At 48.9% G+C, this 25,878-nt stretch overlaps 1 protein-coding gene across 10 annotated transcripts in view; it reads right to left on the bottom strand.

Moving 5' to 3' along the window:
- The window catches only part of BMAL1 (basic helix-loop-helix ARNT like 1), a 104,390-nt gene that overhangs the window by 31,760 nt on the left and 46,752 nt on the right, over positions 1-25,878 (bottom strand). For 6 of the 10 annotated variants that reach the window (XM_060018515.1, XM_060018522.1, XM_060018520.1 and 3 more), the window contains 3 exons: positions 4,855-4,983; positions 2,051-2,174; positions 859-1,082 (listed from right to left, as the gene is read on the bottom strand). In XM_060018515.1, the coding sequence (XP_059874498.1) occupies positions 859-998 (140 nt within the window). In that variant the 5' untranslated portion in view covers positions 999-1,082; positions 2,051-2,174; positions 4,855-4,983. Of the gene's footprint in view, positions 1-9; positions 814-858; positions 1,083-2,050; positions 2,175-4,854; positions 4,984-19,329; positions 19,542-25,878 lie in introns of those variants that run through there. The other 4 variants (XM_060018521.1, XM_060018524.1, XM_060018518.1 and 1 more) reach the window with 3 other exon arrangements.

Raw genomic sequence — 25,878 nt, 5'->3', positions numbered from 1 at the left:
ATCACTTACATATTACTCATAGCATCTCCTAGTGGGCATCTGACCTCCAGCCACTGTGCTCCCCAAATTCGACCTGTGAACTTCAGCAGAAAGGACATCTGCTGTAGGGGGATACCTCCTTGGAGATTTTCCCTCATTAAACAGAAGAAAACCTCTCAAATGGACATTTGGGCAAGACTCCACAGTTGCCTCTACAAAACAAAACGTGCCTTTGGATGTTCTATGCTGACTTATTCCCTAGATGTTTGTTCAGCTACAGAAGAGCTGACTGTAAGTGTGAAAACTTACTTACTCAAAAGAAAAGCCAACTAGTCTAAAAAGAAAAGTACTATTTAATGTAAGAGGAACAAACTAATTTAAATAATGTTTAAGGACAATGTCACTGTTCCTATACTGTTTCCAGAGATGACCTCTACTTATTCACTCCACAAACGTTAAGCAAGCCATTGATGTCCTCCTAGAGAGAGGCCTTCAGGCAAAGCTCTTTTTGAAACCACTGAGGTTACATCCAGGGACTTGGCCATCTTGCTCACAAGAGCAAAGGAAAATGAAGAAAGGGGTAAAATGTGGAACCTGGCTTTAAGGCTATTCTTTTTCCCTCGATGTGGAACAATCTGGGGACAGGAGCAGGGAGTAAACACCTCAGCAGTACTGGAAGCTCCCTCCTGCTTTCAATCCAGGGGGAAGATAAAGGGCAAAATCAACTACTGTGTGGCCAGCTGGAGTCGGATCTTTCATTCCCACCCCTTTTCACAGAGAGGATCCCTTCTTCCAGGAGGGACAGTAGAGGCCCTAGATGTTCGTGCCTGTGAGCCGACACCAAGTTTAGCCAGAGGAAGACGAGCCCAAAGGCCTTACTGGTAGTCCGTGGAGCTGCCCTTGCGTTTCCGGTTGCAATCCATGCCACCGGTGCCCAGGGGGCTGGAGAGGAGGTCGGTGGCACCTGGGGACATGAAGTCGCTGATAGTTGAAGAAATGTCCATTCTCTGTTCGGCCATTGGAGTCTGGAATAGGTACAAGGAGGCACAGAGGCACGTTTATTTCTACGTGCTCTTCTAAGGTGGAGGACGACCAGGGTGGCTCTGTGGAGGAAAAGGGACTTGATTACAGCACCAACATCTCTCTCGCCCAGCCAACCAGAACAGGACCAGGTAGAACTGGAAGGGGCATCGTATTTACTCTAGGAGTTACTATAGGTAATTTAGGCTCACCCACTCGTTTTTCTTGTAGACACAAAGCTCAGAGAAACTGGGTGGCTTCTCCTAGATCCCCGTGCCAGGGCATGGAAGAACTAAACCAGAACCCAAGGCTCTAGAAGTTACAGCCCTGTGCTCCTCCCACGGAGGGGACCAAGTGTCCCAGATGTTCTGACAGTCCTAAATTAATCTTCTTCTAATCAAATCTAATCAATGAAATAAATATGATCTACTTGTTATCTTTGTGTTTTTAAAAATTTATTATTTTATTTATTTTTGGCTGTGTTGGGTCTTCGTTGCTGTGCGCAGGCTTTTTCTAGTTGTGGTGAGCGGGGGCTACTCTTCGTTGTGGTGCGCGGGCTTCTGAACGCGGTGGCTTCTCTTGTTGCGGAACACGGGCTATAGGCGTGCGGGCTTCAGTAATTGTGGCACGTGGGCTCAGTAGTTGTAGTGCACGGGCTTAGTTGCTCCGCGGCATGTGGGATCTTCCCAGACCAAGGCTCGAACCCGTGTCTCCTGCATTGGCAGGCGGATTCTTAACCACTGTGCCACCAGGGAAGCCCTATCTTTGTATTTCTATTACAATTTTTTATCAAAGTTGTAGGAAAGCAGAAAATATCCTTTCTCAGCCTGTAAGTCCCACTTGGGAGTCAGGAAAAAGTGGTCCCTCTCCATCACTGGCCCAGGCAAAGTCTGTCCTGTCCTCCCAAACTGTCCTTTTGTACTCAGGATTCCACTGCAAGGAAAACCTAGCATAATGAAGTGAAGACACTGCAAACACTTGCAAAACATTTTGAGAATTCATATCTTAAAAGCGCAAAGTGAGTCGGCCCAAAGGAGAGGCTGGCAAGTACCTTGCAAGGGACTCCAACTGCAAACCCAGTTGAAGGTGGCCGTGCACTGCCCGCTGTCAGGGTCCAGCTCCAAGTGACGTGACTGGGGCTGTCACTCCCACTCTCTGGGCCCGAGTTTCCTCATCTGCAAAGTGAGAGGCAAGGGTGAGCTCTTGTTTTCACTGTCACTATTGTGCCCACACATTAGAGACCTGAGCCCTCCTGGTTAGGCGTGTGCTGTGTTTTCACTCTCGCGACCATTGCTGGAGTGAACATCTTTGTGTGCGTAGCTCTGCACACTTGAGCTATTATCTCTAAAAGTCAGACTGACAGGTCTAAAGGGGACACACATTGCATGTTTTGGTAAATACTGAAACACTGTGCTCCAGAAAAGAACCAATAATTTACATCCCCAATAAGAGCTCTTGTCAATCTGAAAGAAAAAAACGAAACCTCACTGTTTTTACTTGTAATTTAAAATTATTATGGATGGTGCTCCTACGTTTATATGGGCATTTTTTGGTTTTCCTTTGTGCCCACTCATGTCCTATTTTCCTACCATATTGTCTTTAGGATCGATGGGCCTCCTAACTCATGCTCACCCGGGCACCTGAACTGGTGGGAGAAAAGCATGCAACGATCCTTGACTCTTCTGCTCCATTTATTCTCCCACTCTGCTACCATACTTGCTCTTTCCTCCTCAAACCTCCAACATCTCCCCAGTCCTCATGCTTAGCTGATACTTCACTAAGAGGCCAGCAACCACTTCTACCAGCTACCTAGATGCTGCAGGCTAGGACCCCAGCCCCAAAGCATGCTGACCCCATCCTCTTTTACTAGTCCAGACCATCCGCCCCAATCCTGCATCATCCACTTCCCCCACTCTAAAGCATCACTCCCATTAGGATAAGAACACACTCAAACAACTCTCATCTTGCGGGGGAGAAAAACACAACTTTTTTGAACTCTACTCCCTTCCAGTTACTGCCCCAATTCTTTGTTTCCAATTGCTTTCCTCTTCCCTCACTATAACTCAACTCAAATCAGGCTTTTGTCCCCATCATCCCACTACAACAGCCCCTGTTGGGTTCACTAGTGACCTCCTCATTGCTAAATCCAACAGCAAGTTCCCCATTCCCTCCCTACTCATCCCATCAGCACATCTAATAGAGTCGATCTCTCCCTCCTCCCTGTCTCTCAGCTTCATGGTTCTCCTACTTCAGTGGCCACTCCTCTTTGGTCTCTTCAGCTGGTTCCTCTCGTCTCCTCGCCTCTAGCTGTCCTCGGCCCTCCTCTCTGTCTATACTCACTCCCTAGGAGATCTGTCTAGTTTCATTGCTTCAAATACTATCCATGCTATGACAACTCCCATATTTACATCTCCAGCCCAGATCTCTCCCCAGATTCCAAACCTGTATAACCAACCATCACCCTGGCATCTCCCTTTGAATATACAACAGAAACATGAAACATCCATGACCAATCCCTGGTTCTCCCCAAGCCAAGCCTCTTGGCCATGCCCAGGTCAGTAAGTGGTACTTCAATCCTGCTTGCCACTCAGGCCCCAAACCTAGAAGTCACCCCTGACTCCTTTCTTTTCTTCACAACCTGCATCCAATCCATCAGCAAATCTTATCAGCTCAAGATTAAAAAAACATCCAAAATTCAACCACTTCTCCCCTTTTTCTTTCATATTTCTGCTCAGATGAAACTTCATCAGTGAAGCTTCCCTGAAGAGCCACATAATATGACCTCCCCACCAACTCTTCCTAACCACCCCAGGCCTGCTTAATTTTTTCCCATCGCCCGTATAAGCACTTGGCCTGCAATAATCTACTTAGTTTACTGGCTGTCCTCTCCATTAGACTATAAGCATCAGGAGAGCAGGGACTTTGGTTTACTGCTTGCACCCTTAGTGCCTAGAACACTTTCTAGCACACAGTAAGCACTCAAAAAATGCATGTTGAATGAATAAATTTGTATATCAGGAATATTAATCTTTGCTCGTTATAGATGTTGTAAATACTTCCCCCCGCTTTTGCCTTTTTACTTTGCTTATGGTATTTGTATATGATACTAAAAGTGACATGTTTTAAAAACCCTGTCACCCCAAAATAATAAAAACATTCTCTTCTTTGCTGGTGTTTTTATAATTTTTTTAAAAAAATTTAGTTCTTTAATCCACTTGGAAATTATTTTTGGTACACGACCTAAGGTTGGGAATTTCTTATTTCTCTCCAAAGAATAGACAGTTGTCCCAACACCACTCACTAGACCATGTGTCCTGTTACCTGTCACTTGAAATGCCATCTTTATTGATTTGTTTTCTATTTCTGGACTTTCTCTTCTTTTCCTTTGATCTGCTTATTTCCATCCTGGTACCACACTATTTATGATTGTGGCTTTATAATACATTTTAATATCTGGTAGAACAATTCCTTTCCTGCTTCTTACTCTTCATTTTTAGAAATTTCCTGGCTAGTCTGATGTATTCTTCAAGGAGCATTTTATAATCATTTAATCACATTAAAGGCCCTGCCGCAGCTGTAGCTTTTGTTGTTATTATCATCATTATTAGTGACATTAAGAGAAGTAGGCCAGCAGTGAGCACAGACCTCGGGGTCTCGGTGACCCTTTGGGTGTCAGACCTGTGGTGCCCCCTCTAGCCCCCACTCCTCTTTTTGAACAGCCATACATTTGCATGAGGTGGAAAATTTCAAGTTTCAGGGCTCCTGGAAGAAACCACACTTCCTGAGGGAAGGACTACCATCGGAGCTGCCAATGATAGTCACTCTAGGCAGGGGTGGGTGGGATAGGATTGTTACCTGAAGTTACGGTTCTTAAACCCCAGATCCACCTTGGGAGAAGCAAGGGGCCACTGGACTTGTTGGTCACCTCAAAGCAATTTTCATGTTTTGTCGCTTCCTTTCAGGCAGTCAACTTCTTCCAGAAACCTACAGTGGGGCCCACAGGAAAAGAAATCCCAAACAGGTCAATTTGGAGTAAATGAAAAGTCTCATAGCAGCTGAGGAAGATGGGGAACTTGCTCATGACTCCTGATTACAGGGAGCAATGCTGAGCTGACCGTCCCGTCCTTCAACTGCCTGTTAAACTCAACTGCAAACACATGAGGAAGTCTGCCAGGAGATATTTTCTGTGAAAAACAATGCCTTTTAAATTACTAAACGTAAATTCTTGGACACGGCCTTAAGAGGAAGAAGATAATTATATTTTTCATTTCTCCTACGGGGTCAAGCAATAATAACAGTGAACAGTGACTGAGAGTGTACTTGGCGTCAGGCGCTGTTCTTACTGCACCATGTGGATTAACTCACTCAGACCTGAAAATAACTCTGAGGTAAATACTGTTGTTTCCACATTTTACCAAGAAGATCGAGGCAGAGAGAGGTGAAGAAACCAGCCGAGGTTACATAGCAGGAGAGCAGTGGGGCTCCAGGAGCTCCACCTGTGAATAACGACACCACTCAACCCTCTCTCCAGCCAGGTGAGTTACCTAAATGCACACACGAGGAACCACAGAAAACAAGTCTTCAGGAAACATTAAGCCGAGACGAAATGCCAGCAGGGCCGATACCTGAAGCCGCTGGGAGTGAGCTGACGCTGAAAGAAAACGTCCCTGGACTCAAGCACATGTGGTAGAGAAATCAGTTCTGAAAAGCTGCTCATGTTAAATTAAAGCGGGGGGAGAGTTTGCTGCCCTGCCCACCTCCTGCTGGCAGGATACAAGGGTCTCCTCTCTGGCCCTGCGACCCCTGTGGAAGGAACAGGCTCTGAAGGAAGAAATGGGCTGCACCCGCCCCACTACTCCCTACCTGCTCCACCTTGAGACGGAAAGACAGATTTTAACTGGGGCCTTCCTGACCTTCCTGAAGCACAAATTCCGGCGCTTCACATTCCACTGGCTAATTCTTGCATCTTCAATGACCTGCCTTTGTCTTGATCATTATAAAGGTCTTCAAATGAATATTCAGGGATAGAATGGACCGTGTCCTCCCGATTTATTCTTCCTCGCAGTCTGGTTCAGAAACCCTCACTGTCTGACACAGGTAACCCTGTCTGGGCAAGTGCAAACGATGTGACCAGGAATTCTGGACTCCCAGTCCCTAAGCCTCGATGGATAAGCAGCAGGGATGCAAAGTCCCCAGGGCAGGGCTGCTTGGGGGAGGCTCAACACACACGATCCCACCTAAATCTGATTCCCCATCCAGGTCCCACACTATCCCGCCAGCCCCCAAATTTGCAACCCAGGATCCACCCTGGGCGACCTCCCTTCTCCTTCTAACAGCCCCAGAGCCCACACTTGGCCCTTGGATGGGTGGGTCCAGCCACTTCATCCTTCCTTTATCCATCGCCTCCATCCAGGCTGCTCCCCTCTCCAGTCTCGCCCCCTCCTCACCGTGGTCAGAGGTAGGACACCCCCTTGCTTAAAATGCTTCAGTGGCTTCATTGCTCTCCCCAAGCCTTCCAGATAAAACCCCAAACACCCCTAGCAGGATACACCAAGCCTCCGCAAAAGACGTGCTCGCTCTCCAGCCCGACAGCTCATCTGCTACCCGAGGCGCCAGGCTGCTGAAATACTTAAGCTCCCAAAAGCACGCAGCCGAGAGCACGAGGCCTCAGCTGTGCCCACTTTGTTTTACAGGTGTGGCTCCCTTTACCCACTCGGTCACCGGGGGAACGCCTGCGTGCCTTTCAAGTGCCCTCAGGTGTACCCTCAGAGAAGCCTCCAGCTCTCCCGGGCTGCCCCGCCCCTTCCCCTCGCCCGCTGCGGCCTCTCTGCCTAGACCCCGCCCAGCCCCGCCAGCTGCGCCTGGATCTCACGGCTCAGCATCTCCCAGCACCATGCCTTGCATTTTCTTTCCCCCACGTCCCTGAAATTTAGATAAAGGTTCTCCGTACCAAACTCCATACGAAATTTCTTATTTTGAACATTTTTTTCCAGCACTCATGTTTACTTTATAGAAATAATAAATGCTAACATAGATTTTTGGCATTGTATTTTGCAAAACAAAAACCATGTTTCTTATATGCTTGGACAAGGTAAGGAAGCTGAGTCAGCTGTGACAGTTATTTTTTGGAAAACTGTTTTCTCTCCAGGAAGGTGTTCTTAGATGTAAGACAATAAATGGAACAACGAAAAGAAAAGGGGCAAAACACGTCTTCTGTGCTAACTACTTCCAGAAGAGATTTGAGCCAAGAGAGGGGGCTCCAAGAGGCCAAAGGTACCTGGGAGAGGGACCCTTGCTGACTGGGGGCTCAGGGCTGGCCCTGGTGCTGCCATCCAAGTGACGCATAGCGAGGACGCTCTTGGGAGAGCCTGGCCATGGTCCTGGAGTCAGGGGTCACACGTGTGCCCACTTCTGACCTAGAGATTTCCGAAGGTGGGAGGGAGGCTCTCTGGGTGGCCAGAGAAAGCCAGGCATGAAGGGACCTGGGACGTGTACCTGGCAAGAGCTTGGGGGCACCCTCTGTCCCACCTCAGTCCCCTTGTGCTCCTCGGAGCATAGGGAGAAGATTCTCTGGGGTTCCACACAAAGGAGCAAGGGTGCTAGCAGAGGTGAGCCTGTCAGCCACTATTAGGTGCCAAAAGGAGACAGCTGGTACTCGGAGCAGAGTGGGGCAAGGCTGAAGGGCCCCTAAAGAAACCCACACACACCATCCACAGGAAGATGGCCACAGGGTGCCCTCCAGCTGTGGACCAGGCATCTCTGGGCTTTCCCTCCTCCCTGCCCCAGCACCCCAGAATGACAAGCAGAGAAAGGGGAGCGTGTGGATTGTATCAAGGTTCACACCATTAGCTGCTCCTCTGTGTGGGAAGTCGGCAGGCTGCCTCATGCCAGGCCTGGCCAAGTGACTCGCCCTGATGGATGAATGTGAGTGGAAGGGACAGTGGCAACCTTCAAACTGACCTTTACTGCGTGTCCCCCTGTTTGTGCCGAGACCAGCGATTCCTGGATAGAGGCTCCTCCTTTAGCCAAGACCCTGTACGGATGCAGCATGAACAAGAAGTAAACCTTGGCCACTGTAAGCCCCTGAGATGTTGAGGTTGTTTAATACCAGGGTGACTGGCTCTTCTGTTTGCCTCTGACCTTCCTGATTTAGCACTGAAAGTCCTGCATCCCCGGAAACCCCTTGGTCCCCTAGTTGACACAGGCAGGAAGAAGGAAATAGACTCTGATCCTGGAGCCACAGACCAAGCCTGACCTGGGAGGAGGGAGCGGGAATAGTGGCGGTCGCACTGGTGGAGTTTACTCTTCACAGTAACCTATCTGTTAATTATGGTCATTATCCCAAATTTCCAGGTAAGGAACTAAGCACTGAAGAGGCAAAGACATCTTGCTTAGCAAGTGGGGACTGAAACCCACATGTGTCTGGCTCACTGGTGGTGGTTCTTTATTCTGCCACACCACTGCCCATCCTGCCCCCAAAGCCACCCCTACAAAGGAAAATACAAATGCCCCCAAAACAAGCACTCCTGAGGAAGGAATCAGGGAAATGTGAGGAGAAGCAATCCTGCTTCAGGAAAGCTACAGAAACTGAAGTAAGAAGTTGTCTCTGGGCTTCCTGGAAGCCAGGGCAGAGAGGGAAATGCTCCTCTTACTTTACTAGGGTTAGCAGGGAGAGGTATCTGTCTGAGAGACTTGTTGGTTTTTTTTTTTTTTGGCCACTCCAGGCAGCTTGCGGGATCTTAGTTCCCCGACCAGGGATTGAACCTGGGCCCCGGCAGTGAAAGCACCGAGTCCTAACCACTGGACCGCCAGGAAGTCCCCGGGAGACTTTTTCTATATGACCTGAGCAACGCTGTGCCGAATGGCTCTGGCTCTGGGGAAACAAGCTTTGTGAAAGGACAGAGGGCTTCTCCCTTTATGAAATAGGACCCTGGTAAAAGCATGTTTCCCCTCCTGCCCCCGCCTGCAGGTGTAACAGCTGGATGGAGCTCTACTGAGACCACTTTGTGAAGCCTCAGGACGTCACTGGGGTAATGGCTTTTGATGATGTTTAATAAAAGGGCACAGCTTAGGAAAATATGGACGATAGTGAATCAACACCCTTGCTTACCTGTGTCTAGTAGCTACATGCTCACCGATCTACTTTGCCACAAAACCCCTAGCTGCCTGCAAGGACCCGTGTGGCCACCTCTGCATCCCCACCACCTTCGAGGCGCTGGCCCTGGACACAGCATCTGCTCCAAAGTACTGTCCTTCCCCCATGCAGAGGAGCAGGGCAGCTGGCCCCGGTTCCATTCTCCATATTCTCAACTCAAGGTTTAATGAGGGGATGAATGTGGAGTTGCTCTGGTCTGTTCAGATGGTGGTGGCCTTTGAGCAGAGGTGAGAGACTGAAGGGTCCCTGTCCCCTCTGCAAGTCCCCCTGATCCTCTGGTTACTCTGAAAGTTTGTGGGGAGTTTGGTTGCCTCGCTTTGCAACAGACGGATTTAGAGAACACTCACCCATGAGACCAGGTGCCTCGATGCTAAGATAACCGGGGTTTGCACCACGATCAATCAGCAAGCATTTCTTTAGCCCTAGTGGAAGCCAGGGCACTGGGGACACAGCGGGGTATGTTTAAGATCCCCTCAATCCTGATCACTGCAATAGGCAGGGCCGTACCTGCAGTTGTGCAAGCAGTGCACTGCCCCATGTCAGTGTACCTGCGCCTCTGTTAAGTGGCAGAGATTTGTGGAGCCATTACTACAAATTTCCAGCAGGTGGCAGTCAAGTATCTTGAGGAAGAAATGCCTTTTTTCCCCTAGCTGTGGGGCATATGTGAGGTACAGGAGCAGAAAAGAGGAGAAAATGATTAGCTTACTTGCCGGTGTGTGTGGGGTAATGGAAGGAGAAGGGACCAGGGAGGAGGGGAGACTTGAACCAGGTTTGCCTGGTGGACTGGATGATTAGAATGATGTTCTGAGCAGAGGAGAGCTCATTTGCAGTGGCTGTCAGGGGCCTGGGGAGAACCCCGTTTGTGGCACTTGTGTACCCAGTCCTATTGGAAGCTCTAGATGCTTGGGAATCCTGAAATCAAACAAAAATCAAGGAGCTTGCATTTGGAACGATGGGGCTAGAGAGCCTATTGAGAGGGTCTCACAAGAGGCAGGGGTTGGGAATCCTGGAGCAGTTTGGGAATCAAAACAAGGCTGGTCCGGGCCTCCCTGGTGGCACAGTGGTTGAGAGTCCGCCTGCCGATGCAGGGGACACGGGTTCGTGCCCCATTCCGGGAAGATCCCACATGCCATGGAGTGGCTGGGCCCGTGAGCCATGGCCGCTGAGCCTGCACGTCCGGAGCCTGTGCTCTGCAACGGAAGAGGCCACAACAGTGAGAGGCCCGCGGCCCGCATACTGCAAAAAAAAAAAAAAAAACCAAGGCTGGTCGGACTTCCCTGGTGGCACAGTGGTTGGGAATCCGTCTGCCAATGCAGAGAACGGGTTCAACTCCTGGTCCGGGAAGATCCCACATGCGGCAGAGCACTAAGTCCATGGGCCACGACTACTGAGCCTGCGCTCTAGAACCCATGCACTGCAACTACTGAGCCCGTGCGCCTAGAGCCTGTGCTCCACAACAAGAGAGGCCACTGCAACGAGAAGCCTGCATACTGCAGTGAGGGGTAGCCCCTGTTCACTGCAGCTAGAGAAAGCCCGTGCACAGCAACGAAGACCCAACACAGCCAAAAATAAATCAAATAAATAAGTTTAAAAACAAAAACAAGGCTGGTCTATGTGGAAAAGGGCCCCAACACCACTGATAGAGGAGAGTCCACAGCATTCCAGTCTTGGAGGGCTACTGAGGGCTGTTAGGAAGATTCTGAGATCTACTTAAAAGGCACAATACAGAGCATGCCCCTAGCCCAGCACACGAACTCAGTAACTTTGTTGAACGAGTGATAAAAGGGACACCTTCTTAGACCGTCTCCAAGTCTGTCACTGAAGTACAGGAAAGAGAACAGCCTGAGGAACAAGCTACAGCCCCACTGTGCTTTCTGGGAGGACTCTTGGTCCTGGACGGGGATGCACGGACCACTGATGGCACCTGTGTGGGAAGTGGCCCAATTCCAGCCGACGGCTGAGCAGCTGCCCAAATTGAGGTGGATCATGATATGGAGGCAAAGCAGAGAGGCCATGAAGAAGGGTCGTAACTTTCTGGACATTGCTGAAGGAGAATTTTTATTTTATGTGCAGAAAACAATGAGTGGACAAGCAGGTCCAGATTATTCCTTTAACAGGTTTGATAAAAAAGACTGCAGAATAACTTGGAGTCTCAGGAATGTCCGGTTCCCCTTCAAATATCCATGAATCACCTGAAAAGGGAACTGATATTCCTTATTGCTTTTCATGCACCAGGCCCTTTATGACACAGTGGTTAGGAGCATGCTCTCTGCTGAGAAGTGATGGTCAGGTTTCAAATCCCGACTCTACCAGGTATTAGTGTCTGGGGTGCAAATCTCAGTTCCAACATATACACGACCCTTAACTTTGCGTGTCAGGGTCTCCTGACCTGGGAGATACAGATGATAACATTACCTACCTCAGAGCTGTGGTGGGGAAAGGAGATGAAGAAAGTGCTTAAAGTGGTATCTGGCACATAATACACCCTCTATACGTGTTAACTATTATTATTTTGTCATTTAAGCATCACCAAAGCTCTATTAGATGTCATCTCTCCCACTTTAAAAATGAGGAAACTAAGTGTCAGAGAGGTTAGGTAACTTGACCAAGGCCAGGGATTTTATAGGAAGGTAGATTTAAACCCAGGTCGGTCCTTTCCACTATGTGGCATGGCCTCCATGCAAAATAAAAAATGGGCACATTCCAGAGGATGCTGTTATGAAATTCTTCACACCAGCACTTCCCAAAGATCTCTTCCTGAATACCAACCCCATGAAACTTTAATGATGTTACATGGGGGGGAAAATCAATGGCCAAAGAAGCGTGGGGAATTCCGGGCTAAATGCTGGGTTTCTCCTCTGCAGGGCTTCTCGGAACCTTAAACAGGGCCCCGCAGAGGGCGAAGTCCGGGAGCGGCGGGGTCTCCACCTGCCCACAGATGCTGGTCCACATGTTTTTCTTCACCTAACATCTAGTGGACAAAGGTTGGATGGGGCACATTAAGGGGAACCTTGCTCTGCAGAATCATTCAGGATGCAGTGATCCTGCTTCCCCTCCTTCCCTGCCTATTTCCTCACCAGAAGGTGGTCGGCATGGCTTTGTCAGTCTCCTGGCTCCTCTGAGAAAAGCCGAAGTTCTGACGACCCTGTCCCACTTTGCCTCGTGAGTGGTCCCTGGCCGCTTCCTCCGCCCAGTGCCTGCCCTCTGCCTCTCAGCACCCACATGCATTCAGCCCACCCACCAGCCCAGACCCAGGGTTTCTCTGCATTGCCTGGAGGACCGCAGTGGAATGTGAAGCCGCCAGGGGGGTTCACATGTGTTGCCTCCCCGGAGGATGCGGGCCTTGTTCTCCTCGGTGCCCCAGTGCCGGGGAGGCAGGGCGTGCTCTGTACTGGTCACATCCTGGCTGCTCTGGGAGGCCACCTCCCGAGGGCCAAGCTCTCCTCCTGGCCCTCAGCCTTGACACACCCCTGCATTTGATGATGGTACAGGGGTGGTCATCAGGAGGGACCCGTGAGTCACACTCAGTAACCAGAGACACACAGCCTGCCTCCAGGCTGTTGGGGGCTTTTTCTTTTCTTTTCTTTCTCCTTTTTTTCCCCCTTCTTTTTTTAAAACTTACAGGATAAGAGAATAGAGCTTGGCCCTAAAGACTCAGGGGAAGAACGCTCTTTCCACCAAAACACCTGCTGCCTGAAGTTGAAGAAAGTCCTAGAAAACATCTGCATCTTGTTCTAAAGGAAACAGAAGGATGCACTGCTGTTATTGGCGGTAAAGAGAAGGATGCTGGTGTGAGGGGAGCAGAGTCAAAGATGGGGCAGCCCGAAAGGTGCTGAGTTTCGGGGTAGGGCTGTGGATGGAGGCCGGCTGGGACAGGCAGCAGGGGGTGGACCCGAGCAGCGTTGAGACTCAGAGAGGAAAAGGGATGTGCCTCCTTTGAGAATGTGGGGAAGGCAGAGAGAAGGACAGAAAAATGGGAAGAATATTGAGCAGTGGTGAAAAGAGATGGAACAGCCTTGGCCTCTCTGCCACGGCAGGGAGCAAGGCCAACTACAGAGTGGGCAGGGACTTGAGGACAGGCCGGGAAGCAGTGCAGAGCAAGGGTGGGCAAGGCCGTGCACTGGGGGCTTATCCAGGCCTGTGACCTGCCCGCACCTCCCCCGGCAGGAGCAGAGGAAGAGCCAGGGTTCTGCCCTGGAAGGCGGGGCTCGCGGGGCATGGACGAAAGGGTGAGGGGATGATATGGGTGTGAAGAGAGGTAGGACGGGGTGGTGGTCAGTCCTCTGGAGCCAGACAGCCTGGGTTCAGCTCTGCCGCTTACTAGCTGTGTCCTGGGCCAGTTCCGTGACCCCTGGGAGCTGCAGTCTCCTCACCTGGAACAGGAGGAGGATCCCTCCTCAAGACTGAATGAGGTCAGTACATGAAAAGCACTTAGGATGCCCGTCGGGTTAACTGCGGTTACTGAAATGGATGAGCTGTGAGGTGAGACAAGGAGAAGAAGGCTGGGGGAGGTAAGCACGGAGGTCACAGAAAGCAAACTCAGACCACAAGTCTGGGGTGAAGGGGCTCAAAAATGGTGGGAGCCGGAGCACCTGGGCTGGCAGGGAGTGCCTGGCAAGTGGACAGTGAGCTCTGGGAGCAGAAGGCAGCCGATGAGTGACGGGGAAAGGCCCGGAGAGGGACCTGGCGGGGTAGAGACCGTGCCAGAGGCCCGCGTCTTGCAGCTGGAAGCACTGAGGGCTCCTCAGAATTTGAGAGGGAGGTGTTACTTTAAGAAGTCCATTGGGCTTCCCTGGTGGCGCAGTGGTTGAGAGTCTGCCTGCCGATGCTAGGGGACACGGGTTCGTGCCCCGGTCCGGGAAGATCCCACATGCCGCGGAGCGGCTGGGCCCGTGAGCCATGGCCGCTGAGCATGCGCGTCCGGAGCCTGTGCTCCACAACGGGAGAGGCCACAACAGTGAGAGACCCGCGTACCGCAAAAAAAAAAAAAAAAAAGAAGTCCAACCTCTTCATTTGACAGTCAATGAAACTAAAATTAGAGAAATAACTCCTACGGAAAGCTGGGAAGAGGATAATGAGAAAGTTAGATCAACAGGTGATGATAACAAAACGTTAGAGTGACCCAGGAAGACGAGATGGCGAAAGCAAAGGATGACGATTTCCCTGGATGGAGACCGCAGGAGAAGCAGAAGCCAGTGGCTGACAGTGTCACCCAGGGCTGGGCTGCACGGGGGACTCTGGGTGGGGGGAACACCTGGCTAAGAAGGGTCAGGGGCACGGTCCCACCCACCACAGGATTTTGCTGATGGGTAAGGAGGCCTCAGAGGGCTACCACGGCCCCAAAGGCCAAAAGCAATGCATCCAACAGAACTTACTAAGCATCCATATATGCCAGGTAGTTTGTACAGTGGAAGAACTGGTAATTTGAGTAAACTTGCACCACAAATTGCCTGTGGCAGTCCAGTTTCAATTCAGGACGGTTCTGTCACAATGGAGACACTAGGAGTGTGCTGTCCCACGATGATTCATTAACCTTTCAACAGACATCTACTGGGAGCCCCCAAGTGCCAGGCACTGTTCTCCATGGCAGGGCTGTGTGTGTGCGTGTGTGGTGGGGCTCTGTGTGCATGTGCGCGTGTGTGCATGAGTATATATGGGGTGGGGGGGTAAAGAGAGCACCACCAGTGAAGGCCAGTAAGGAGACAACTACAGTAGTCTGGGGAAAAGATGATATGCTTCAGGCCTGGTCTGAGGAGTGGCTAAAAGAATTCTAGATATATTTGCAGGTAGGCTGTGCTGATGATGGATGGACATGAGGTGTAAGAGGAGGCGGGGCTGGGTGGCCATGGGGGGGTGATAAGAAGCCGTCGATTATTGATATGTTGTGAGGGAACAGCCGGGATTTCATGTCTTTCTGCTGTGAGGGGTGTAGCCGGTCTGTAAACTACACAAGGGCCCCCAGCCCAGGGGGCCAGTGGGGGTGAAGATCCCACCTGAGCTCCCCCTGCCAGGCAGCGTGCCCCGTGTGACAGCTGGGGGAAGAGGTGCCTTCTTTTCATCCACCCAGCAGGGCAGGAGCTGTTGGTCTGGATCGTGCTGAGTGGGGGGTCTGCATCACCGACTACATTGCAGCCCATGTACCCACCTCCTGCCTTCCTGGAGCAGCGCCCACCTCCTGTTGACTGAGTATCCTGCGTGCTGAGGATGGTGCTAGCCCTTACCCAACTCATTTGGTCCTCAAAATGACCTTTTGGGGATGGTAAAAAATCACCATCATGTAAAAGATGGCACTGAGGCTCAGAGAGGTGTAGCAACTTGTCCAAAGTCACACAGCTGGAATGGAGGAATCAGGGACAGAGCCCCGATGTGCCTAACTCCAGAGCCAGGACTCCATACATACTTTGTTGCTTCAGAGACTCAGCAAAGAAAAGCAAAAGCTCCATCCCAAGCAGGAGGAAGAGGTAGGGCCGGCTCTCACCCATCTGCCTCCCGCCTACAGTGCAAGGATGCCCAAACGGGTCACAAGGCTGTGAATAGACCAGAGTGCTGGGGGCACGGCAGGTGTGCTAAACTGGTTAAACAGTTAACCAGATGATCCTTCCTGTTTCAACTCGGAATGACTGGGAACCTTTGTGAAATGCACTTGTCCACTTGCCTGCCCTGGCAGGCACCGTTTGAGGGAGACGATTGAATTGTGTGATAAGTCTCAAGGCCTCTTGCCAGGGCCCTGGATCTAAGATGTTCATCTGAGTGTTTCCTGACCCCAGGAATAACCCTGCAAGTTCCTCTTTTAACTAAAACGGAATCAGCTTGTTTTCTTTCATTGGTCTCCTTCCTACACAAGGAATAAACAAAATTTCAGTGATTTCAGTTTCATTTTTCTGAGCTTTGGTTACAGCAAGTGAGTGTTACATGTCTAAGAATCTGAAACAACATGAGTTGTCGAGCTCAAGATACTTTTTCTGAGAAAATATGCAGTGGAGGAATCACAACAAAAATAACAACACAAAAACTGCAGCAGCAGAAACCACACACTGGGCTTTTATTCTGTGCCATGCAGTGGTTTTTTCATTTAGTTCTCAATTAGAAGTAACTAAGTCTCAGAGAGGTCAAGTAAACTGCCTGTAAATCCTCAGTGCATGAGTGGGAAAGCCAGGATTCAAACTCAGGTCTGTCAGACTCCAAAGCTCTGTGACAGGTAAAGGAGTTATTATCCTTTCTGAATTAAGTGGAACAAAACAAAAATAAAACCTGCTGTAAATCAATAAAAAGGCAATCACCCTAGTGGAAAAATAAAGATTATGAATAGGTAATTCACACAATCCATTTGCGCAGGCAGAGGCCACAAAACAACAAAAACAAACTTGGTAAAAAGCAAGGAGCCTGACTGGTTTTCCTTTCGGTAAAGATCTACACATGGATGTTAAAATACATAAATACATACATACAGTTGGGAGGGGTGAAAAAAACAGAGATGGCAAAGATGAAAAAGAGAACAAAAACTATGTTTTAGACTCTTCAAGATTATATACTTTCTAAAACGGCCAGGGGAAACATCCAAACATCTTATTTCTCTGGCAATGGATGCAGTTAAATTCTGACTTCTATTATGTATCCTTATGTAAAAGGACATTTCTAAGATAAGTGAAACCATTTCTTTTTATTTCAAGTCTATCCTAAGGTTTCTCCAGCTGATTTATAGGCTAAAATACACACACACATTCTCTCTCCTTCTCCCTGTCTCTCTCGTACTTTCAAAGACTCAATACAAATATTTTCAACATTCTTTTCATTCTCTTGAAATAAAATTTGTAAATAATATAACCTTACCAACACTTATAATTTCAAAAACAACGTAACTGTAATACAAAGAAGAAAAAAAATAAAGTTAAAATAAAATAATATGTCTATCAATACACAAAGATTGGACACAGCTACTCTAGAGACATAGTGAAAGATATAATGAGATGCTTGTATCTATTTATAACAAATAGGTAAACCTCATATACCTGGTGGTTGTGTTCCTGGAAAATTCAGTATACATTAAAAACATGAAAAAATTATTTATGTTTATATGTAAAATGGAGTCAGACTCTAGGCCCAGATCATTATAAACAGGGTCTCACCTACATGAATGCCCACTGAACTTTGGGAAGTTGGGCAGGATGTTGGACAATCCTTTATTCTCTACGTGTTACATCCAGCATCCCTGCTGCCCCCCAGTGAAAGCCCTGTGCCCCAAGTTGTGACAGCCCAACCACCCTGCACATTCCTGAGATGTCCTATAGGGGGCGCTACGTACCCATTCACAACCAGTAGTACGTTTCACCTGCATTTTCTACAAAGAGAAGGGTCAAGGAGGGCTTAAGATATTTACTCAAAGCCATATAGGAAATCAACAGCAGAGTATACAGTAGAGGAGGAAGGGAATTATTATAATATTTATGTTTATTAAGTGCTAGATATTGTGCCAGGTGCCTTTTGTTATGTCCATCCAGGATCTCATCTAATCCTCCTACCAACCTTGGGGTTAGTTCTATTAGCGTCCCCCGTTTTCAGACAGAGACACTATGTATCAGGGAAGCTAGGACACTGCTCAGGGCCCTGTTTTAGGTAACTACAGAACTAGATTTTATCCAGTCCTTTTTCTATTGTTTCAAGCTGCTCTCCCTCCAGGTTTTGGGCCCACACCTTGGAAACGAGGTCCCTCACTTTGCTGCTTATCTCTCGGAAATAGTAACTGGGATACACGCTATCTGAAAAGCAACCGACAAAGATAAAGATGGTTCAGTCCGTTTCTCAGCCCTTCTGGCTCAGCCAGTGTGGCCAATGCCTGGACCAGGAAAGCCCAGGGGCACCTGAACACAGGAAGCAGACTCTTGATAAAGTCATGAATCACCTTTTCCTGGATTCTTGGGGGAACTTGGCCTGAGCTGCCAGGGTCAGGGCAGGATGACCAACGTGACTGCAGGCTGGGTTTTGTTACTGCCCAGAAGACCCCATGCCTCCATAGTCCCACTCCATGCCTCACAAGACGGCTGGCAGCTGAGGGGCTGGGGCCCATGCCACTGAAGTAGGAAGGGCCAGACAGTGAAAGAGGGCTTGGTCACCAAACCTTGAGGTATCATCAGGTGTGGGGAATGGTTTGAAACAACAACTACAGCTTCATGGCACATCTGCCTCTGCTTATTTAACCCTCAAAACATCCCTAGGAAAAGGTACTGTTATTTCTATCTTACAGAAGAGCAAAGAGGCAGCCAGTGACTTGCACTTAGTTACACAGCTGGTGAAGGGCAAGACCAACACTCAAGCCCAGGTTAGACTGGCCCTGACATGCCCCTTCCCACGTCCCTCTCCTGCCCTTCCAAAACGCTTCCTGATGCATGCATTTCAGGAAAATGTGTATTCGGCACCTGCCATCCCAGCTTTGGAGGGTAGGTGGGCCTTGCACCCCTCTACTCCACAACCGCTGGGGCTGTTCTGGGAGACTGAACGTTGGATTAGGAACTTGAAGATATGGTTCAGTCTTAGAATTCTTAGGTACCTTTCTCCCTCTGCTTTCTGGCCACAAAATCATGACGAAGCATTTTGAACAAGAAACCTATTGCATTTGACTTCATGTGCAGGAAAAGAAAATACTAAGAGCCCACATTTGTCACCCTGATCTAAACTCACTGCATCATGAACCCTGCAGGCCTGGCAGAGTTCAAATGAACCCATTTGTTGGTGACAAGGCAAAGGTCTCTGGGGCCTCTGGGGACTTCCCTGGCGGTCCAGTGGTCAAGACTCCGTGCTTCCAGTGCAGGGGGCACAGGTTCGATCCCTGGTTGGGGAACTAAGATCCCACACACCACACGGCCAAAAAGTAAATAAATAAAAAATCAAAAAAATTAAAAAAAAGAAAACAGAACAACAACAAAAACAAATTCTGAGGAGGTTTCATAGGAAATGGTTCAACTCAGGCTCCCTTCCAATGATTTCTTGCAAAATAAGTCAAAGTAGGACCAGCCCCAATCTAATGCACCACGGGCTTACTTTTAGCGCTAAGATTATGAGATATTATAGCTCTGTGGCTCAGTCTTCACTCTGCCACTTCCTTTTGTGATTCTGGACAACATCTGACCTCTGCTCCTCAGGTTCCTCACTGGCAAAATGCAGATATTGACAGTACCCACCTCATAGGTGATTGTGAGTAGTAAGATAAGTCATATAAGGAGCTGAGAACAGTGCCTGGTCCATGGTAAGCACTCAGTGAATGTTGCCAGTCATTAATATTAATGTGGACTGCCATGTCGCACAAGGATGGCAGAAGGCACTGGAGACATTGGACCCTGGGGAGGGAGATAAGAAGGTGGGGAAGAGAAAGGAAGGGAGCCCATGAGCACAACTTCCACACTCAGAAAGTGGAGTCACGCCACGCCTACGGACCTTTGTTCTGTGCTGCTACAAAGGGCAGAACTAGGTCAATGAGGAAACAGTGCCAAGAGGCAGATTTGGATTAGAATAAAGAAGGGTTTTCTAACAGGCAAACATATCTGTAGAGGGGGAGCAGGAGGCTCGGTGTGTGGGTGCCCCAGGGGGCCAGGGGCCTGACTGTTCTGATCAGTACAGATGGGATTTTCCTGCACAGGAGGGTGGCCAGAGGAAGTGACCCCTTGATGCCCTTCCCCTGGACCATTCTATCACTCTGATAAGGAGCAAATAAGTGCAGATAGCCAGGGTGTGGCTCATCAGCCCAAAGGAAGGAGGATGGACTTCGGACAGGTCTTAAAATACACAACCTTCAGGACTTTCACTTAATGCTCTGAGAACACCAGGTGGTAGTGACAGCGGGGCTCTGACCAGCAATGGCTCCATGAACCAAAAGTGTTTCTGGAATGCCTGCTGCGTGCCTAGCACAGTGATTCAGAGAAAGAGTGAAATGACAGGGGTGTGGCAACAAACCATGAACATTTCCTTACTTGGGAGAATTTAAAGGCAGCATCAGTTACAAACGCCACCGTTACTGGGGACACACAATATGAAGTGATCAGGCCTGCTAACACCATGGGCTGGGACTGGGACAGGAAGAATTGGGGCCGTCCTAGTCCATAGGCAACTTCCCAACCTCTTCTCAGATGAAGGTGTCAATGTTCTTTACCACTGAACCTTTTACTGACACACCCCCCAACCCGGGTTTACTTGGTCTCCTGGGCTGAGCTGCACACAGAGAAAGGTGCTGGGACACAGTGAAATGCCCGGGAGCAGGAAACAAGACAGAGAAAGGGGAGAATCTGCTCCTTGAAAACTGGTTCAGAGGTGGGACACCCAGGAGGTATCCTCCATCTTGAAACTGTGTTACCTTTATAAACTATAAAAATGAAAATTTTTATTTTATCAGCAAAAATATTACTGGGCTGTATTAAAACTACAATACAAATCTGAGAAAAAGTATGAAATTCCCAAACTAAAGCTCATCAGCTATTTTCCAGGTAGTGGAAACTGCTAATTTATACATTCTCAACTCTGAGAACTCAAAAGCAGGTGAGTGGCAGTAGGTATCAAAAGATTAAGGAAAAATAACAAATTACGGAGGTGACACTGGCGATGTTCTATGTACTGATTTCATTCTTTGCCATTTGGAAACTCCTGGCAACATGTTTGAGAACCACTGTCCAGGGTGGCTAGGAGCTCACTGGGCAGGAAGACAGACCCTCTCTGCTCAAAGAAGAACGTGCCCAGTAACCCAAAGGCCCAGCCTAAGTAACACAGGCCCCTAGCCGCTGGGTCTGCCGTGGCCGATTCCTCCCTCCGCACGCGGACCTCCTCCCCTGCGGTTGTAGGTTCAGTCCCAGCACATCATTGTCCTTCCCTCCCCATTTGTCTGTCTGTAAGTAACTCCCACTGCTTCTTCCGGCCTGTGATCCGTCCTCTCCTCTCCCACTCACTCCTCTCTCACTCACTCGTCTCTGTGCTGCCCACTACAACCTCAATTTAAAACCACTGGCCTCCAGCACTGTAAGAGGAGTCTTCTCTAGAAGCTTCCACAGTCTTTCCTTCCTTGAAAAGGCTTCTTCAGCTCCCTCTGTCCCCTCCCAGCCTCAGAAAGAACTAACACCCAGATCCCACCCAGCCCAGGCATGTGCTGGGCATCGGCCCAGGGCAAGAAAGAGACACATGTTCCAGCTTCCGTGCCAGCTCTAGTCCATCGATACTGGCTGCCCAGAGGGCCGCGCAAAGAAGGATCCTGAGGGTCAGAAAAAAGAAGACCACTGTGCTCAGTTATTACCCTTCTACCTGGCGGTCAGAGGACTGGGAACAACAGCACTCATGCCGCCCTCCCCCCCAACCCATGCTGTCCCAGGACAGGGCAGAGCATCCCAGGAACTCAGACCACCTGCCCCTGGCCTGCACCCAGTCCTTCATTCCCTTGGGTGTTCCCTTGAGATCTCCCCAATGACCCATTCCCAGGCTCCTCCAAAACTTCAATATTTATATTTACCTTCACCCACTGCTGCACCGCACTTTCCCTCCTGCAATATGCAGCAAATGTGCTGCGCCTATCACAGCATGGGGACTTCCCTGGCGGTCCAGTGGTGAAGACTCCGTGCTCTCAATGCAGGGGACATAGGTTCCATCCCTGGTTGGGGAACTAAGATCCCGCATGCTGCATGGCATGGCCAAAAAAAAAAAAAAGAAAAAAAGAAACTTCACAGCATCTATAAAGCTTTTCCCAAGTAGGTCAGAGAGCAACTGATTTTACCTTTGCCTTGGTATCCTAACACACAGATTCTACAATTCCCCACTTTACCATCATCTCCTCCACTCACTAGCTGGTTTATTGCACACATATAACTTGGTTTACTCATGCATATGGTGATTATTGACCATCGTGATGTCTGCCTGTCTGAGACTGTGAACCCTGAAGGGCAGGAATCAGATCTGTTTAACTCACTGGCTCCGAGCTTGGCAGAGCAGGGACCATCAGAGAAAAGCACAGAGACTGTGGCCCCAGCGCAGCTCTGCCGTGACTCACCATGGGGCCCAAGTCACTCTACTCTCTGGGCCTCAGTTTCCCCAACTACAATAAGATGTACTTGAACTAGAAGCTCTCTGAAGTCTCATCCAGCTCTAATGCACTATGAGAACAAAGGCCCAAAAGTGTTAGGTCCACGTCTTTTCATGACATATGTGGGCAATATTTACTCAGGGTCTGGCTCAGCAAGATATCACAATACAGCTCCTGTGAGTGGCGTGGATCCGCCATTGCGATGAGTGAAAACTCTACAGTGGGTATTTAGTGCGGTGGGATGTATGCTTGGATGGCTAAGTATGATGGACAACAAAGAATAATTTTATTTCCCTTTGAGAACATAAGTACACTATTCTATATTTATACCCTCCATCTCCTAATTTAGACAGTGTAGAACTTCTGAATAGCACTCACTTGCCAATAACTTCCTTCTACATCTAAAAGAAGAATAGGAGTCATATAAGTTCACAGATTGAATGGATGGTTGATTTACAAAGCCCTTAAAATGTGGCTGCAGGCTGACGCTGGCAACCCCATAATTAGATATGGCATATTCTGCAATGATGTATTTTTTTTTACTGTTTTTTAATAACTCAGTTCTCCTTCTGGGATGAGGGGGAAAATGGAATTTGTTAAAAATAAATCGAGATTTAGTGGCTTTTCAGCCTTCTGCTGCTTGTTGCTCACAATATTCTATAAATAAACGAAGCCCTGCCCTATAGTGCACTGTAAACACCCACAGACACTCAGAGCCAAGTTCTTCCAATTATGACCCTGTGCCAGTTGCCAAGCTACTGCAAGGACCCACTTGAAAGGCAGCCATCTAGGCCGTTTCCTGATTAAGCTGCCCAGTAGCAAGGAATCAAGGCCTGCTGCCTTGGCATCGTATCTAGTCTCAAAGAATTGCTCGATCTAGTCTCAAAGAATTGCTCAATGTCCTTGAAATTAAGCCTTTTCCTTGTGATCGAATTACAATTCAGAGGTAAGTGAAAAACTACCTACCTATCCATCCATCCATCTGCCTGGGTCATGTGTGTGTTTCAGATCCTGGGCTGTCACATATTAGACTTAAATCAGCAGCAGAAGTGCATTCACAGCAATGTCTTTAATTGCAGCGAGCAAATCAAGGTCAAACAAAAGTAGGTCAGCAATGAATGTGACAGGTGAGTCAGAGGCAGCTTGCCCTTCCGCTCAGCAGCCTCACTCACCAGTCGGTTTGGGTCACTGTTGCCCAATGCAGAGGCTGAAATGGTCATTTAAAAATGCATACTATACCCTGAGAGGGGCGATGCAGATGGCGTGGAGTGTTGGGCTGACAGTTCTGTGGTCCAAATGCCAACGTACAGGTTGGATGGCCCCAGCTTTCACATGGTCTCCACAAGCCCTTTAAAAACTGCATGTGGAGAATCAGGGGAGTGCAGCGTGCCAGAACCTCCCTGAGAGAGAAATTGCTCCAAGCAGCACTGGAGCAAAATGGGCTCTGGCTAGAAACCGATGACCCTCCCTCCTGACATGGAGGCTCTTCATTCAGTGTCAGCTCCACTGGGTGAGCGGGAAGCAGCACTTCTCCAGCTCGCCAGGAGGCCTTCAAAAGGCCCGGGACTTGGCTCCCAGCCCCGGAGCTCATACTCGGAATGGGGAGCCAGTTAGTGAACAAGCACCACCTAACTGAGAACCGACACGTGCTCAGTGGTCAGAGTATCCAGACTTAAAACTGGGACCTACCCTTAGAGGGCAGAATTGTTAACAGCGGGTGTCCTGGAAAACCTGGGGTCTAGGGGGTCACACAGTACCAAGCCTCCCCCGCAAGGTCCCCCCTGGCATTGACCTAAAGTGGCCCTTCCTATGGCTTGCACCCCACCTGGGGGTTCTAGCTTCCTAATTTCTGAAATTGTTTCTTTGTGTCTCCTCTGATTAGACTGTGAGTTTCAGAAGAGCAGAGAGACCCCCTCTGTCTTGTTCTTGAGTGTTTCCAGAGCAACTAGGATGCTGACTGGCTCAGAGTGGGTGCTGAATAAACAGTCACTGAGTAAAAGAATCCATGCCAAACCTCTGCAAGCGCATCCCATGTACCAATCTCCCTGAATCCTTGCAACGATGTTAGGAGGTGAAATTATGCTCTCCTGCACAAGGAGAAAATCAAGCCTTCAAGGAGGGTATGTGCTTTCCCAGGCCTGCACATCTAACGAGTTGATGGAGCTGGAATTCCAAGCCAGGCGTGAAGAGTTCTAATCCTGGCTTTAAAGTGAGCATCTGTTGCTTTTATAATTTAGAAAAAGAAAAAAAGAAAAACTTTAAAGAAAAAACTACGCATCAGAAAAAGCTTTATATTAAATGATCTAATATGTGATGAATTTAGTTCCTGTGCCCAAAATCCAAGTCCCTCTTCTAGCTGCAGAGGGCACTGGCACTGTAGCCCGAGCAGGAGGAGAAATTCGGGGGCCTCCTCTGTGGAAGGTTTGTTCTTGTCTTTCTGTGAAGACCCAAAGGATGGACAGGGAGGGGAGCGGGCATCAGAAGCAACCCCATGATTCCTGTTACAAACAGCAGGCCCATTCCATGCTCTGCTGGAAAGGCTCTAAGGAGATGCAGACAAGCAAGTTAGAAGACTAAAGAGTTAAGGTGCTTGGAATCTGCCTTCTCCCAGACCCATACCTTGAAAACTGGAATGAGAAAAAAGAAAAGGGGAGGAAGCATACTTTTTAAGACTAAAATTTCAAAACAAAAAACGTAAGTTAAAAAGTAGAGGGACTTCCCTGGTGGTGCAGTGGTTAAGAATCCGCCTGCCAATGCAGGGGACACGGTTTCGAGCCCTGGTCCGGGAAGATCCCACATGCCGCGGAGCAACTAAGCCTGTGCGCCACAACTACTGAGCCTGCGCTCTAGAGCCCGCGAGCCACAGCTATGAGCCTGAGTGCCACAACTACTGAGCCCGCACGCCTAGAGCTGGTGCTCCACAACAAGAGAAGCCACCGCAATGAGAAGCCCGTGCACCACAACGAAGAGTAGCCCCCACTCGCCGCAACTAGACAAAGCCGGTGCGCAGCAACGAAGACCCAACACAGCCAATAAATAAATAAATAAATTTATATATTTAAAAAAAAGTAGAGATTTACATTTACCTGAATTTAAACCACTAAACCCTACTGAAGCTAAGCTTATGCACCTTTATAATCTATATACCACAATAAAATTCTTATTAGTCTGATATTTGGGGCCAAAAAACCCTCTCCAGTTGGTCTCCTAGATGCAGTTATGGCTTGAATTTATGTGCACATCAGTAGGTCAGTCTCATCAAAAAGACTAGGCCAGTTCTAATGTGTGGATACATTTCTCAAATATGGGGAAGAAATGAAAATGGCAAATCATATCAGTAAAACAGGTATTTCCAACTGCTACCAGGATGGCCCAATAGCCCTCGAATACAAACATCCTACAGAAACAGACGCCCTCCACGGTTGTGAATGAGGAACAGCAGGAGGATAAAAGAGCACATGAATTAACCTACTGGGTCTCAGTTTCTCAGCCAGGACCCCTGGGTGGGCTGCGGAGAAAATATTGGGCTTATCACGGCATTTTTCGGGAGAGAGGCTCCATACATTTCACCAGATTCACAAAGTGATCTGTGACCCCAAATGATAGGAACACTCACCAGCCCTATCTTTGCCGTGCCTGTTTTCTCCGGATAATCCTCCTGATATAAACAACAATA

Source organism: Delphinus delphis, chromosome 8 (genome assembly GCF_949987515.2).
Source record: "Delphinus delphis chromosome 8, mDelDel1.2, whole genome shotgun sequence".
Classification (NCBI taxonomy): domain Eukaryota; kingdom Metazoa; phylum Chordata; class Mammalia; order Artiodactyla; family Delphinidae; genus Delphinus; species Delphinus delphis.
Note: the sequence above shows the minus strand (reverse complement) of the source record. Positions and strands in the feature narration are given on the sequence as shown.